Here is a 16,107-nt window from a genome sequence, read left to right on the forward strand (position 1 = left end):
AGCAGACTCCATGCTGAGCACATGGAACTCCATCTCATGACCCTGAGATCATGACCTGAGCCAAAACCAAGAGCTGGGCACTTAACTGACTCAACCACCCACGTGCCCCTCTTGCCTTTCTTAAAAAAAAGGGGAGGGGAGGGGCGCCTGGGTGGTTCAGTGGGTTGGGCCTCTGCCTTCAGCTCAGGTCATGATCTCAGGGTCCTGCCATGAGCCCCGCATCGCATCGGGCTCTCTGCATTGGGCTCTCTGCTCAGCGGGGAGCTGGCTTCCCCACCTCTCTCTGCCTGCCTCTCTGCGTACTTGTGATCTCTCTATCTCTCTCTGCCAAATAAATAAATATAATCTTAATAAATAAATAAATGTCCTTATTTTAAAAGGGGGGGGATGAAAAAGAAAAGAAAGACAAACACCTGTTCTACAGATGGACAAAGAGGCCCGGAAAGATGAAGTGTCCTGCCCAAAGTCACATGGTCATTGAAGGGAAGAGCTGGCATTGCAAACGTAGACTGCATGACTCAAAAGCCTAGTTGGCACTGCAGGACTGGGTGACCCTGAAAATCCATACCTGGTCCTGCAGACATCAGCCCCAGACTTTGAGACCTTGGCTCTGTGGGGAATTGTGCCTTGTGGTTCTCAAGATGTCAGTGGAAGTGGGTGACAGGGCAAGAGGGAAGGAGCAGGACTCAGTGACTCACTTTTCACAGCAACAGACCCCCCAGGGTTCCCTGAGAGCTGGGTTTGGTTTTCCAGGCCCCTCAGTGCTCAAAGCCTGTGGACTTCCATGGTGGATTCCATAGGTTCCAGGAAGGTCCTGGAAATAGCAGGGTCATCCATGTTTCTTTCCACCATTGGTCCACTGATGACACCGGGCCTCCTCTAAAGCAGAGGAGATGAGCCAAAATTCTGGTTTCCAGGAGAGAAGAGAATATGAAATCCAAAATGAAGTCTGAGCCCCAGGCTGGTAGAAAGAAGACCTAGGCCCAAGGCAAGTGGGCAGTGTTGATACTTATCTTGAACCCAGCTTCTTGTGGGTACTGTGGACCCTCAGCTCAGCCTTAGCCAAGACTGGGCTGAGAGGTGGCATGGACACTCACCCCAGCCTTGGTCAAGCCCAAGTGGTTGAGCACTGCAGACAGTGACTCCATGCCTCAGCCTGGCTTTGAGCAAATGGACAATGCAGACACTCACCTGAACTTCACCCACACCCTGGGTGGGCAGTGTGGGTCCTCAACTCAAGCCTCAGCCAGACCCTGGGCGGAGGGCAGTGTGAACACTTCCCCAGTCCAAATCATGCTCACAGAACTGAGAACTCCTGTGAGATTTGAGGGAACTAACCCCCACCCTACTGTAGGGGCACAGACTACTATTTCACCAAATGCCTGCCTGTGAGTCCCAAAAGCTCAGCCCACCACTGCAGGACAAGAGAGGGCCACCTGGAACACAAAGGCCCAGTTAGTGCCCCTTGAGCCTCCCCTACCTCTCCAGCCTCCATGTGCTTGACAGAAAAGGGAGATTAGGACCCACGGCCCACTTCAGGGAGTTGCAGGGACTACTATGGTCATTAAATGAGATGCGACAGTCTCTCCTCCATTGCTGAGCATCCCCTCTTCCTGGTAGCTCCTTTATTACACGGAAAGGGAGACCAAAGCCTGGAGAAACCAAAAGACTCCCCCAAGATCACATAGCAAATTGAGATTGGAGGTGGAAGTGGAACCCAGGCCTGGGGCTCACCCTGGGGCAGAACTGCCCTTAAGCCCATGGACTGTTGTACAGTGCAGAAAAAGCTGCACCTTGGCCCCTGGTCCAGGCCACATGCATACTGTGTGTGTGTGTGTGTGTGTGTGTGTGTGTGTGTGTGTGTGTGTGTGTGTGTTGCTGGCAGGGGGGTGGGGGTGCAGCGGACAGGGTGTCAGGGGAGCTGCCGCTGCCGCCTCCCTGGTATTTTTAGCCTCGAGAATGAGCTGAGCTCAGGGCTCTGAACAACCATCGGCAGTGAGGGAAATGGGAAGGTCCCCGCCACCCCTCCCTCCCACCGCCAGCCTGGAGCCAGGTTTGGGTAGTTGGGGGGGGAGGTGGCTAGCCTGGAAAGGGGCAAAGACCCCAGGGAGTGGGAGCAGTCAGACCCTGAGACCCTACACCCCCCCATCTGGGTTGTTTTTCCAAAGGTTCCTTCCCCTGGGGTGTATCAGAAGCCAGCCAACCTGACGCGGACAGGCACCCCCCTCTCACCCCCTGCTACCCTCGGCTTCCCCTGCTAGGAGCTCCGGGCCAGCTTTCTCCTGCGCTGCCAGGTCAGAGCTGCAAGGTTCCCATGACAACGGATGACAGCAGCAGAGGCTGCTGGCCACAGGGTCAGGGGTGAGGGGGGTGTGGGTGGCAGAGCAGAAGAAGGGAGGGGGCCTAGCACAAAGGTGGGGGATGGGACTGGAGCAAAGGACCCCAAAATTACAGCTCCCTCCTGAGGCCTAACACCCCAGGAAAGGCCTAGAACTTTGCCTGATTGATACCGGGAGGGACTCCATTGCACTGACTGGGGAAGCCAGGCAAAGGAAGGGTTGGCTATGCATTTGGTCATGTGATCATGAAGCCGGCTACGGGGTATGGCTTGGATGGAAATCCTAGCCCTGTGCTTCCCAGCCCAGCACCCTGCTGCTGCCTCTAGGGTCTTGGGGATAAGAGGTGGGGTCCACATGCCTCTATATCCCCATCTCCGGGAAGTGAATAGGTTCTACGGGTCCTCCAACCAGCCTGGCTTGGATTCCTCATCCTCTAGCAAATGGTCAGGGCCCCAAAACTGACAGATCACTTCTTGCCAAGCCTAGTCCCCCCATTTGCTAGCACAGGGTATGTTTTAGTTTCCTTGGATGGGGGCCTGACAGGGATCACCACACCCCTGCTGACTTCCCACCCCAGGTGCCGGGATGGGGGAATGGTCCGGCATTTGCTGCACATACCCAGGTTGATTGAAGATTTCACTCCAGACCAAAGTCCCTTCAAACCTTCAGGTTTCAGAACCATCATTGGCTTCCACTGTCCCCAAGACAAAACATACACACTCATCCTGGAGTTTGGGATTGACTCTGCAGTCCCTGGGGCTCCCTGCGGTATGGTCCCCTCACTGCTCCAGAAGGACCAGTCTCTACATCTCCTGGGTAAGCAGCATGGTCCTTCAAGCCTCTGCTCACACTCCTCCAGGAAACCTTCCTGGCTCTTCCCATCCACACAGATCTCTTGCTCACCAACGGGTACAAGGCTTGAGAGTTCATAAGGTCCTCGCACACAGGGTTTCTCATTCCAGCCTCCTGATATCCCTGAAAAGGGATGTTACTTGCTGATGAGTAAACTGAGGCTTGGAGAAGAAGCTTCTTAGAGGTCATACAGCCTGTGAGCATCAATTTGAGACCTGGCTGCAGGCCGTTTTTTCTCTTGGCGTCCCCTCTTGGCAGTTCCCAGTCGGTGGGACTCAGCCCCAGCAGCCTCTTCCTCCAGCTCCTTAGACAGAGGGCTAACTCATGTCCTCGCCTCCAACCCATCCAGTTATTCCCCATTACTGAGCACCTAACAGGTGCCAAAGGCACAAGCCCCTTGCCCTTGGATCTCAGCTTCTAGCTGGGAAGACCAACGAGTGAACAAGAATGGTCCCAGCAGGGCCAAGATGGGTGCACCCGGGGCAGTGGGTATGCAGACCCCAACCACAGCCCCTGGAATTTTACTGCCATGTCTAACCTCAGTCCCACTAGCTGCAGCCCCTAGAAAATACTGAAGTGGGTGACTGGCTGAGAAAGGCCAAGAACGGATCCCTGCCCCACCAGCGACCTTACTCTTTACCTGCCTGGGATCAATACCCTCTCTTCACCACCTCCACAGAACCCTGGGATGAGTAGAGAGGCTGGCTGAACAGCAGGCCCTTTAGGCTAGAGCTGGCAGATCCACTGCCCTCCTCTGACCCCACCCCCACCCCCCAGCTCTGCTCTCTGGAGAACAGTAGGGCCGGCAGAACAAGCAGGAGCTGGGCAAGGGTCAAAGCCTCCTCCTCAAAGCCTCCCCAGTTGGACTGGAGGCTCTGGGGGCTGCAGGAGGCAGAGCACGCTCTTGACCCAGAGTCCAGTGCCCTCGCCAGGGCTGAGGGGGTCAGGGCACGGGGCCCCCTCGTGATGAAGCCGGCTGCAGGGCGATTAATCTCACGAGGACTGTGCATCAGCCCCCCACTCCACAGCCTCCCATGGCCAACCCCGCCTGCGCTGCCCCTGGAGTTAATCTCCGCTCCGGGGACTTCTCAGCCGCTGTCACGGCTGCATTAATTCTGAGGCAGAGGGAGGCAGGAAAGAGGGAACACAGATGGGGGGGCGCGATGGAGAGCCTCATTGGGAAGGTTTCATGGTCAGCGGCTGTTGAGGAGGGGTCCCAAAGGATGGGGCCTCGGGCGCCCTTCAAGGCCCTGCCCTGGATGAGGACAGCGGGGGGCATCCATATTATTCTCCTTAGACCGTCAGAACCCTTGCACCCCAGCCTCTAGCCCTCGGCCACCAGCTGAGCCCCAAATGCAGTTTGCAGTTTTGACAGCAGATGTCTCTGCTATTATGATTTATCAAAATGCTTAAGGTAAATAATGCACACATACTTATAGGAAAGGAAACGGGCTGTGGAAGGTGGGAAGGACTGAATGGGGTCAGGGGACTTTGGTGCAGAGGACTGAGAGCACCCTCACCTCTGTCCTCAGCCCTCCCCACTCAGACCCGAGGCCTGATCCCAGCCTGGCCCTGGGAACGGCAGGCAGGGGCGACAGGGGCGACAGGGGCGACACCGATTCCGCCCAGCTGCCTTGCCCAAGCCAGGTCCTCAGGAGGTCAGGGAGAGGATGGGCCTGTCTTGCTGGGGCCCTGCCAGACCTGGGAGGCGGCCACCTGAGGGAAGCGCTGAGCCAGCCTCACACCTCAGCCACGTTTCCATGGCTTCACTGCGTCCCGGCTCCCGAGGGCTCTGTCGCCTTATCAACAGCGGGCACTGCCCTGGCCCTCACCCTCGCAGTCCCTTCCCCCAGATCTCAGCAGCCGCCTGCAGATCCTGCTGCTGTAGAGCCAAAATTCAGCCCCCGCCAGGGTCCTGTCCTGGGCAGGCCTCAGAGCTGGGTGAGGGGCTGGCAGCATGGTGGGAATTTGCCACGGAGGCTGAGGCCCTCGGAGATTCAAGCTGCACCCACTCTGGGCCCCCGCCAATACCCAAATCCGGTCATTCCAGTGGAGGGGGCCACGATCCTGACCCTGGGCTCCCCCACCCTCACTCCACACAGTGCTCTTTGTTTCCAAACCTTTCTGGGTTAAAGAACTTTGTTGGGTTTTCTGATTTGAAAAGCAATATTAATCTACTGCAACAACAACAACAACAACAAAAAAGGGTGAAAAAACAAAGAGTCAGAGAATAAAGAAAAGTTTAAGGAAGTAATGCTTGACCCTAATCCCACATCTGGGCATGATCACAGGCAGCGTGTGGGGTGGGGGTGGGCAGTTCCCTCTAGCCGGAGCCTGAAGCATAACCAGGTGTTTAAGGGCTGGCCTCTGAAACCAGAAGAATCCAGCTGGGTGACCTTGTGTGTCATTCCACTTCTACCTCTCTGAACCTCAACTTTCTCATTTGTACAATGGGGTAACTAATCAATGCCCTCCCCTCGGGTTACTGGGAGGACTAGGTGGGCAAGGAAGTGCCATAGACCGGCCCAAGGCCTGGCACCTGGGGCCATAAGCTCTATGTCATGTGAGCCCCGAGACTTCATCAGCACCTCTTAGAACCAAGGGTAGAGATGCAGAGATTGGGGGTTCCAGCAGGATAGGGAAAAGGGTTTCTTTTTAGTAAGTCCCCCACCTGCAAACAGCACTCTAATTGGGGTCAAAAATGCACGAGAGGGAGAAAAGGCCCAGAAAGAGGAGATAATGTGTTTATTCAGCCTACAGAGGCATCCTGGTACCAAATGCCATCCGCATTCAGCTGCAGGCAGAAGCCCTGAAGCCAGGTGAGGCCACCCAGAGTGATCAGTACAGTGACTGGGATAGCCCAGGGATGCAGTGTGGCCTGCTGGGGTTAAAAGGGCCCTGGAGGAGGGAGCTCCTGAAGAGGAAGGCATCAGTCAGGAGGGAGAAGGCAGCAGGAAACGGACCAGCTTCTGACCCATCACCGGGTGTAAGGAGGCTGGGGTAGTTGGCCTGCGGCACTGGAGGCACCAGATCCAGCGCCCCCTTCCCCCTGCCCCGCATACTCTGCACCCAGGCCTGGAGCCCTGGAGGACCTCTGCTCTCCTCCCCCTGTCCCGCCCCATCTTCACGCCCTGCTGCCTGGAATCTGAGGCAGCCCTTGTTCTCTGGCAGGAGGGGAATTTAATGCCGCCGAGGGATGGTAGGTCGACAGGAGAAGAGAGATGAAAGTGTCCGCTCTGGCAGCCGGGTCAGGGCCTCAGGGGGACCCTCCTGCAGCCCCTCCACCCCCCCTAAGCCATTCTCCAATCCTCAGGGAAGATGTGGACCTCTGGGGACAGGATGACCTGCAGGGCTGTGTGACCTTGGGGGCAGCTGGGCCTCTCTGTGCCCACTACTTGCCTGCAGGGTGCCTGGGCCAAGGTCTATGTTATTAACATGCTGGTGGCTGCCTGTCCCTCCCTCACATTGGCTGTTGTCGGCATTGCCTGTCAGCATAGAGCCCCGGGTGGGCAGTGGGGGGGCCCGGGCGAGCTACACAATGACCTCCATCCATCCACTCTGGCACCTGGGAGGGAGTGGAAGCTGCTGCTGCAATCAGGTCAGGCCTAAGCAGCCTTGATGACAGCCATGCCAAGTAGCCATCACCACTTCCTTTTTGACTGTGGAGAGCTAAGTCGAGCCTGGGAATCAAGGTTAAGGCCCCGAGGCGGAATCTGCCCCTGAGCCAATAGCCCCACGTCGCTGTTGGGAGATGCTGTGGGTCTCAGCACTGTGACGTGAACTTGTTGCTCTGGAAAGCACCCTGCCAAGTGCTCCGCCCCACCCCCATATCCCTGGTCACGTTGCCCTTCTTTCCTAGAAACAGGCAAGGGTGGTTGGCCAAGGTCACCCATCAAGAGTGCACACAGATACGTGCATGGACGCACGTACAGACTGACACATGGTGACCAAGGGAAGAGGACCCATGTGTTCAGACTCCCAGGTCCTCTGTCCCTTTCATGAAAGCACATGGTCCTCCCAAAGCAGCCTGGTGCAAGGAGTGAAGGCCAGAAGCATGAGTGCTAATCAGACCCATGCTACCATCTTGCTCTGTGACTTGAGCAGGTCACATACTCTCTCTGGGCTTCAGTTGGACATCTATAAAATAGGTAGTAATAATCCCTATCCTGATTTTTCTGAAGCCAAATAAGTGAACTTACTCGACAACCTGAAACCATTCCAGACTAAAGACAGTTTCCAACTAGCCTTGGACCACAGGGAAGTATCCGTGCAGAGAACACAGCTTCAGGCCTGAACCTAGTCCACTGCGGGGCCGGGCCGCCACCTCCCTCCTGGACAGCAGGACAGCAGCGAGCTCCCAGCAAAGGGTCCAAGGCCCAGCTGGATGCCGGTTGGGTCAGGGCCTGAGATGGGGGCCCCAGTGCCGGTGGGGATGTAAGGGCACCGAGAGACTAGGTCAGGCCAAGCCCCACTGTTTTGGAGGGGAGGGGGCGCCTGGCAGGCGCTGGGCAGGCTGGGGTGGGGAGAGGCCTTGGCGGCCACAGAGAACAAAGAGGCTGGGGTTGCCAGGATATTCTGTGGAGCTGGAGCTGGTGGTAGGGCTGGGAGAGGGGCCGTGGCAGTCGTGGGAACCGCGCCTGCTGCCCCCAAGCCAGCTCCCCCACCCGGACTGGGCCTCAGGGCCTGGCTGCAGCTAAGAGGGGCTGCTAGGGACACCACAGTCCTCAGAGTTGCACACTGTCGGGGGAGAGACCCAAGCAACGCTTGGGGGACACCAAGCCCCACATGGCACACAGTGTCAGCCCCCTGCGAGGATCACAGGTGCACAGTGACACGCCATGTCATGAGCACACACCCAGGTTACGCAAGTGGTGTCACAGGGTCCCAACTTGGTCAACGGCCAGTATCACACCCTCCCATGGAATCCCTGGTGTCAGTCTCAGGGCCACACCCATGAGGGTTACACAGACACAATGTCACAAACCACAGAGACTCAGCCAGTGTCTGTCACAGGCTCGTGCATGCCGCACATCAGTGTCACAGATCCAATGTCACACACACAGAGTTGGCCAGTGTCACACACACTACACTGGCTCTGCTATGAGACTACACAGTATCATAGTGTTAAACATGCTACGTCACCAAGTATCCCAGTGTGTGGCGCTACTGACATCACACCCTAACCCATAGCCATGTGAGGTCTCCCAGAGCCTGCCACACATTCACAGGCCTGTTTTCGTGTCACACACAACCACACTGCTGCACAAGGCCTCACATGGTTGTCTCGAAGTATCTCTCTCTCTCTCTTTTCTCTCTCTCTCTCTCTCTCTCACACACACACACACACACACACACACACACACACGGCTGGATGGATGCTGGGTTTGTCTCCAGCCCCGTGTGTACCTGCAAGCACCCCTGCCATCCAGGCGGAGGAAAGGAGAGCACAGGCTGAAGGCTCTCAGGTCACCAGGAGGTCAGGCTCCCAGCAGCAGGGCAGCAGAGGGGAGCGGAGGGCACCCCTAGGGAGGGGAATTGGGCATACAGCTCCACAGGGAGCCTGCCTCTAAGTACTTCTCCGTCAGCAGGAGAGCAGCAGGGGTGAGCTGGCAACAGAAGACACGAGAGGCACTAGATACGGGGAGAGACTCAAGGAGACAGGAGACGTACAGGGACTCAGAGACGTGGGAGGATGACAAGACAGAGACACAGAAGAACGTCAGAGACCAACAGAGACCATCAGGAGAGAGATTCAGGGACAGTGAGCCAGAAGTGGTTAGAGACAGACGTGCTGGAACACGTCTGGCCAGGGCTGGAGCCCACTGGGGGATGGGGCGGCCACTAGCCCAGGGAGTGGAAGGTGAGGCGCCAGGGCTTTAGAGAGGACCCGCACCCTGAGTAGCGGGTGGGGGACACCTTGGTGAGATTCAGGTGAATAGCTTTAAAATTAGCAACACCAGCTGCCATTTAACCGACTGCTTATGATGAGCCGGGCCCTTCCCTAGAGTGATCTCATTTCATCCTCAGGCAACTTTATGGGAGAGAGACCATTACTGTCCCTGTTTCTCAGATGAGGGGACTAAGGTCTCATCATGTGTTCAGCCCACAGCCATCCCCACCTCCACACAGAGGGGATGGCCTCCCATTTCCACAAGCAGAGGCCGAATTGCAAGGGGTGAGGGGCTTCCACCTTCGGGCTTGCGTGCTGAGAGGTAGGCCCAGGAGCCATGGCCGGGCTGTGGGCTGGCACACTAAAAAGGTCCAGGCTGGCTGAGTCACAGCAACCCCCTCTGGGCTGGCACTGGAGCCGTCCACCCCACACCTGTAGGCATGCCAATGAGGGCTGGCCGAGGCCATCTGCGGCCTGTGTGCTGCCAGAAGCAGGGCGGGGGCAGGCGGGGGCCTCCTGCCTGGGTGCCCCCTGCTGGCCAGGCTTCCCACCCAGCCGCCCCCCAGGAAGACCCTCCCTGCCCATTGCAGGACCTAGAGGTGCTGCAGTTTGCCTTGTGCGGGGGTGGGGGGTGGAGGATGAGGGTGCCCCTGGCAGCAAGGCCTCCCCCCACTCCCTGCTGGACGCCCCCCTTCGGCAGAACCGCCTGGAGAGATCACAGGCAGCCACATGAAAGGGAATTTTTCCCAGGCAGAGCGGGAGTTGAAAGCTGCCTCCCACCACCCCCGCCTGCCCCCGCTGTGCCAGGCCAGGCTGCCTGGTGCTCCAAGGGAGCTTGTGACACTGGGAAGGGGGTGGGGGTCGGAGCCCCCACCCCATATGGGCTGCTTTTTCTACTCCAGGGAACAACAGCAGAGGCAGACCATCTTCCCCAGACCACTGCCCACTCCCCTTTGCAAGTTGCCCCTTCCCTCACCCCAAAAAGCCCTCACCTACCTGAAGCAAGGCCCCTGCCATTGTCAGGAAGTCCTTCTTCCCGTCTAGCTTCCATCTCAGCCAGGCTCCGGGGCAGCTGGGTGGGAAGAATGTCTGCCCATCAAGTAGATGATGGGTCTCAGCCTGCAGGCCCGGCCTCTGTGATGTGAAGGGGTGGGGGCCACGCAGCTGTCACCCCTTCCTGTTCAGGCTGCCTTGACCTAGACCATGTGGCTCTGTGGTGATTTCCCCAGACATCTGGCCTCTGAGGTCGCAGACGACCTTGCACCAACAAACTATCTGGGAGTGGGGAAAGTCGCTCAAGAACTGGAGCCAAGGATACCTCCCCCACACCGCCCCAGCTTCAGTCCAGCCGCCCTCACGCCCAAAGAGGGGTATGGCAGGGTAGGGGTGTTTCTCTGTGCATTCTGGGCACAGTCAGGTCCCCACAAATCTGGGTTAAAACTGTTCCCTGGGGATCACCTCAATGGTTGGGGGAGCAACAGATCCCTGCAAGAAAGCAAGCAAGCAATCAAACAGGCAGCTCCGGTCCTGCTGGCTGCTCCGTACTGGCCAGGCCCTGCTGACTTAGGTAAATAGAGGAGGTGGCCCCAGGTAAGTGAAGGTCCCCGGAGGTCCGGATTCTGAGGTAGGGGGTACAATCAGGCAGGCGAGAATGTTCCAGAACCGGCCATTTCCAGATTAACAGCACTTCCACCATGCCAGCTGGGCTGCCTGTTCCTGCTTGACCCCCTTTCAGGATCTGCCAGGCCCGACTCCCCAAGAGATCCCAGACTCTCCATATCCCGGGGCCATCCTTCTTGCTTTCCCAAGTGGCTCCACATCACCCCTGCCCAGCAACAGCCCCCAAGCCAGCCCCCCAAACCGGAGAGCAAGAAGCCAGCGGTGGTGCTTCGTGACACAAACATGCATTCGTTTTATTCACAAAACAGCCTGGTTTCCTAAAACAATACAAACAGCATGTTCATCAGCAGGAAGCTGGCCGTGGGCAAGGGGGCCCAGGCAGCAGGGGGCCCCCCGGGGCACCCATACCCACCGGCAGGGGGCCACGCGAAGAAGCCCTTTCTTCTATGGCCATCAGCAAGGCCAGAAAAAAAGGACTTATTTTCTCTAAGGGCAGTAGCCAGGATCAGAAATATCGAGACATGGGCTCCCCAGATCTCAATGGAGAAAGGAACAGAACTTTCATTTTCGCAAAATCATCATTGTCGGGGTGGGGATCCCGTTCTGGGGACCAGGAGTACAGCGTAGGCGGCCCGGGAGTGGGTGGGCTGCTCTCCCCACCACCTCCCTCCCGCCCCCCCGCGAGCTCCTGGCTGCAGCTCTGCACGCGTGGATGGATACAGAGGGACTTCGGTACGGCGCCATCGACATTCTCTTTATAAACGTGAGTGGATTCTCCAGGCAAACTATGCACTATTTCATGGTCGGAAAGAATCAAAGGAAGTTTAAATGAGGGTGGAGTTAAACTGTGCTAAATTACAGTAGTGCTTATTAGTAACTAGATTTCAAAAGGTTACAGAAAATTTACATTCTCTACACAAAAACCGCATCTCCTGCACAGACAACATCGACATCGACACAGGAAGGAAACTGATTGTCCATTCTTTGCCCAGGAAGTCTCGGTACTTTATAGATTCGTCTCTACCTCTTTTTTGTTGTTGTTGTTGTTCTTCCGAAAAAGCAGTTAAATTTTTTTTTCCTTTTTCTTTTTATACTAGGGACGTGGAGATGTTAAAACGACAACAAAAAATATATATATAAAAACAGGAATGAAATCTGTGAGAGAATATTTTTGGTTCTAAAGACGGGTGCATCCGTTTGTCTTCGCCCGAATCCCTTGCCGGAGACCACACGAGCAGTGACATTGCACGGAGAGGGCAGCTTTGGGTTCCCACCGCCGTCACTGAAACCACCGGAAGGCAGCTCCCGTCGGAAGCATCACCTTCTGGCGGGGGCGGGAGACAAAAACAAGGAGAGAGTTCAGTCAGGGTCCGGCGGGACCTGGTGCAAAGACGCTCCCCCGTGGACGGCCTCATGGCGGAGGGACGGACCTGGAGTAAAAGGCAGCCACCCCATGGAGGTCCTGCCATCCTGACCGGGCCAGAGAAGAAGGCTTGGCCCGTGGGGCCGCTGGAGGGCCCGGAGCACCCTGAGGCCCCTTGAGCCAGTGTCCAGGAACCCTGCTTCCAAACAGGAAGACCCAATCCCCTGGTCCAAAGGCCACGAGCGCCAGGTGGCTGTGGTGCATCAGGGGGCTGTGTGCGTGGTTCTGTTGAATGAGCAGGGAGCATGCGCACTGGAGGCCTGTATGGACGTGCGCCTCGAGCTGTGCTACGGTGGGTAGTAGTGTGTGCAGCCGGGGTGGGGAGGAAGGATATTGGCTGTGTTAAGAGGCTACATCTATAGCTAAGACTGGACCGGGCGGGGAGGGGTGTGTCTGTGTGGGTGTGTGTCCACATGAGATGTCAGCGGGTGCCTGTGTGTGCATATAGGTGTGTTCTCTGGGCAGAGGAGCAGATATATGAGGTCTGGGGCCTGCGGGTGGGTAGCAGCCACAGCTGGGATGTCATTATTATTTTCCAACCATTCTGAACATTTGCGTCCGGCCCACTCATAGAGGGGCGGGGCCGGGGCTGGGACATCAGGCTGAAAAGATGCTTTTGTACCCAGGCCTGGCACCACCACTAGACTGCCACGGCTGGGGGCACAGGGACAAGCTCTGCCATGAGGGTGGAGAGAAAGCAGCATGGGAACCCTTCTGCCTGTTCTAAGCCCCTTCCTGTTTGGGCTGCCTTGGCCTTGACCGTGTGGCTATGTGGTGATTTCCCCACAAAGCCAATCATTCCAAAGTGGACAGGCCTGGCCTATACTCCAGGATCACAGCCACCCCTTCACCCTAGGCCCACAGGACCCCTGGCCGTTTTACCTACGCAGCCAGACTGACCTTATGGCCCCCAAAAAACCCAATTTCTGTCAATGACATACCTAGACACAGGGTTCTTCCAGGCCTCAGGCCAATGAGCACCAGGGTGGCCTTAGGGGAAAGGCTGGGCTCTGAAGGGGTGAGTGAAGGGCTTACCCTTAAAAGCCACATGGTCCACAGGACAAAACCCTTCACACGTGGGACAAGGGAGAGCCCCAGAATCTCAGGGAACAGACTGAAAGCTTTAGGACACATCTGAAAGTCAGAAACTTAGGACCTATACGGAAATCTCAATGGCCGGCCCAAAACTCCAGGAAGGGGTTCAGAATCCCTGGGCCTGGCTGCAAAGGCCAGGCCCCCACCTGGAACCTGTTGCCTGCCTTGTGAACTACGACCTACTGAGATCTCAAGATGTGGCTCTGATTTTCTGGGCGGTGAACTGGTGTCTGGGAGCCTGCTCCAGGACCCCCAGGCCCAGGGGTCGACTGGCTGAGCGGCCCCCAGACACTGGCCCAGGCAGGAAAGGTAGGGCTGGGGGTGGGGCGGGGCTGGGTTCAGACTGCCGGCCAGACACAGGAGCCCACACACCTCCCTCTAAGGCGTCGTTACCTCCAGAGCAGCGGAAGGCTTCTTTTTGAGTTCCTCACATTTTCTGAATTTGCAAATCTGATGGCCAGTCTTTCGGTTCCTACAACTGCTGCACTGCTCGCAGTTGATGCGTCGCCGGCAGGGCGCGCACATGCCGCAGCGTTTCCGCTTCTTCTTGCCCGAGCTGATGGCGGAGGCCAGCTCTCCCTGCATGGGGTACTCGGCCAGGCCGGCCATGTGCAGCGCGCTCTCGGCCAGGAACACGCCGGCCGGGGTCATGATGAAGAGGCCCGGGTTGATGGGGAAGGCGCCCAGGTAGGGGAAGTCGGACTGGCCGTTGAGGGCCTCGGCACCTGCCACGGCCTCCATGTCGGGCAGGCCTGCACCCGCCTCGCTCATCAGCGGAAGGTGCTCCTGCACCACGCGCTTCAGCATCTCCGTGGACTGCGCGAACTGCTGCAGCGTCAGCTGTCCCTCGGCTGCCAGCTCCGTGGCCCGTTCTGCCTTGCTCAGCAGGCTGGCCACAGCACCACTTTTGTGCTTTGAGGTAGGGTTGCTTTTGTCCACGGCCATGGCTGCTGCCAGGTCGTGCCCGTTGGCCAACAGGGAGGCGGCCGCGGCCGCGGCGGCAGCCTTCTCGGCGGCCTCGCTGCCCATCATGCTGCCGCCGCTGCCACCACTGCCCCCAAAGGAGGAGTAGTGGGAGAGAGGGCGGGAGCGGCGCAGGCTCTTGTTGAGGGGTTCGCTGATGATGCCGCTCTTGTTCCGACGCTCGGGGGGCGGCGCATCCTCTGCGGCCACTGAGGCTGGCGCGGCTGCGGCCACCGCTGCGCTCTTGTCGGCCCCTCCTGCCTTGGGGCCACTGCCGCCACCGGTGTTGCTGCTGCTGCTGCTGCCACCACTGTCCTGGGGGCTACTGCCAAGGCTCGACATGGTGGGGCCGAGGCCCAGAGCCCACTGCTCGGGGCGGGGGGCTGCCAACTGTGGGGGGGGGGGGGTCCACGGACGAGCGCCGGCCCGGCTGCCCACAACCGCGATGCCTAGTGGGCCCTGCTGCTCAGGGCAGGCACATGGTCTGCTGTCCACGTGGAAGGGTCTTCACTCTGTCGGGACAAGAGGGCACAGGGTCAGGGCGGAGGTAAGCATCTCCTTCCCCCACATCCCCACCAGGACCAGCCACGGTATTGCCATTTTAACAGATGCAAGCCCTGCTGGGCATTTATCACGCGTTGGACCCAACATGGTTAGGTATTTTTTACATGTACTGGTTTTTTTTCCCCAAGATTTTATTTAGAGAGACAGAAGGAGACAGAGAGAAAGTGAGCGAGCATGAGCGGAGAGAGGAACACAGGGATAGGAACACGCTGAGCATGGAGCCCCATGTGGGGCTTGATCCCACAACCCTGAGATCATGACCTGAGCTAAACTCCAAACACTTAAGTGACTGAGACACTCAGATGCCCCTTTCTGTACTATTTCAGTTAAGACTCACAAGCACATTTCGTATTAGTGGCTATTTTACACAAGGGTTAGAACTGGCCATGAATATACAGTTACCAAGTGTCATGGCAGAGGCTCAGCCCGGATCTGTACAGCTCAGATCTCTGGCCAGTTCTTCCTGGGCTGGGGGGTAGGAAAGAACTGGAAATGTCTGTTAACCTCAGAAGGTTATAGAGTCACCTTCTGTTTCCTAATCTTCCTTCTCTGACCCATCTACAAAAGGATTTGGAATAGCCTCTGCAAAGTTTGAAGGTGTAGACCAGAAATCAATGCCTGGGTGGCTCATTGGGGGGCGGGGGGGGGGGGGGTCTGACTCTTGATTTAAGCTTAGGTCATGCTCTCAGGATCCTGGGATACAGCCCTGCCGGGCTCTGCACTCAGCAGGGAGGCTGCTTGAGAGTCTTTCCCTCTGCCCCTCCACCTGCTTGTGTTCCTACTATGCGTGCTTGCTCTCTAAAGTAAATAAATAAATCTTAAAAAAAAAATAGTCTGGGAAGCTGCTCTAAGGCTCTCATTTGTCAATTCCTAAATACATATGGATTATCTCAAGGCTCTGACAAATCCTGCAAGGAAAGGAAACTGACTTTAAGAGGTTGCCAAATAGAGCACAGAATCCCTATTTCAAGGAGCATGTATCCTCCTGCTAGAGGGCAGGCAGCACTGTGCCACAGGATAAGCCCTCTCCTGTAAGAGTAGGGGGACATGCTGTGTACATATTGACACACGCTTCCTCCTCACTCTCAAAAACAGTCATCACTACCTCAGACCCCACTCTTGTCTCTACACAGGCTTCCCTGCTGTGCTTCAGCCTGGCTCCCAGATGGGTCTGGGATGAGGTCCCAGTGAGAGCCCAGGGGCAGGCTGTGGGCAGGAGGGGCCTCTGGCTGCTGCAGGCTGGGAATGAGAGTGAGTGTTACCCTCCAGGGAACAGAGTCTGTTCTTTGGCCACAACCACATTTCTGAGGTGCCCCTTCCCAGGACAAGCATGCTCTGCTCAAGCCCCAGGATTAAGGGCT

At 57.2% G+C, this 16,107-nt stretch overlaps 2 protein-coding genes across 6 annotated transcripts in view; both read right to left on the reverse strand.

Annotated features, from left to right (window-relative positions):
* The window catches only part of PSD2 (pleckstrin and Sec7 domain containing 2), a 137,038-nt gene extending 126,147 nt beyond the window's left edge, over positions 1 to 10,891 (reverse strand). Inside the window, exon 1 of the mRNA XM_032336527.1 lies at positions 10,078 to 10,891. Within this exon, the coding sequence (XP_032192418.1) occupies positions 10,078 to 10,132 (55 nt within the window). The 5' untranslated portion in view covers positions 10,133 to 10,891. The remainder of the gene's footprint in view (positions 1 to 10,077) is intronic.
* Positions 10,892 to 10,969: 78 nt separating this feature from the next.
* The window catches only part of CXXC5 (CXXC finger protein 5), a 54,360-nt gene continuing 49,222 nt past the window's right edge, over positions 10,970 to 16,107 (reverse strand). For all 5 annotated transcript variants that reach the window (XM_032336538.1, XM_032336540.1, XM_032336537.1 and 2 more), the window contains exons 2-3: positions 13,613 to 14,694; positions 10,970 to 12,025 (exon numbers count right to left, since the gene is read on the reverse strand). In XM_032336538.1, coding sequence (XP_032192429.1) covers positions 11,981 to 12,025; positions 13,613 to 14,524 — 957 coding nt within the window. In that variant the 5' untranslated portion in view covers positions 14,525 to 14,694 and the 3' untranslated portion in view covers positions 10,970 to 11,980. The remainder of the gene's footprint in view (positions 12,026 to 13,612; positions 14,695 to 16,107) is intronic.

Source organism: Mustela erminea, chromosome 3 (assembly GCF_009829155.1).
Source record: "Mustela erminea isolate mMusErm1 chromosome 3, mMusErm1.Pri, whole genome shotgun sequence".
Lineage (NCBI taxonomy): Eukaryota > Metazoa > Chordata > Mammalia > Carnivora > Mustelidae > Mustela > Mustela erminea.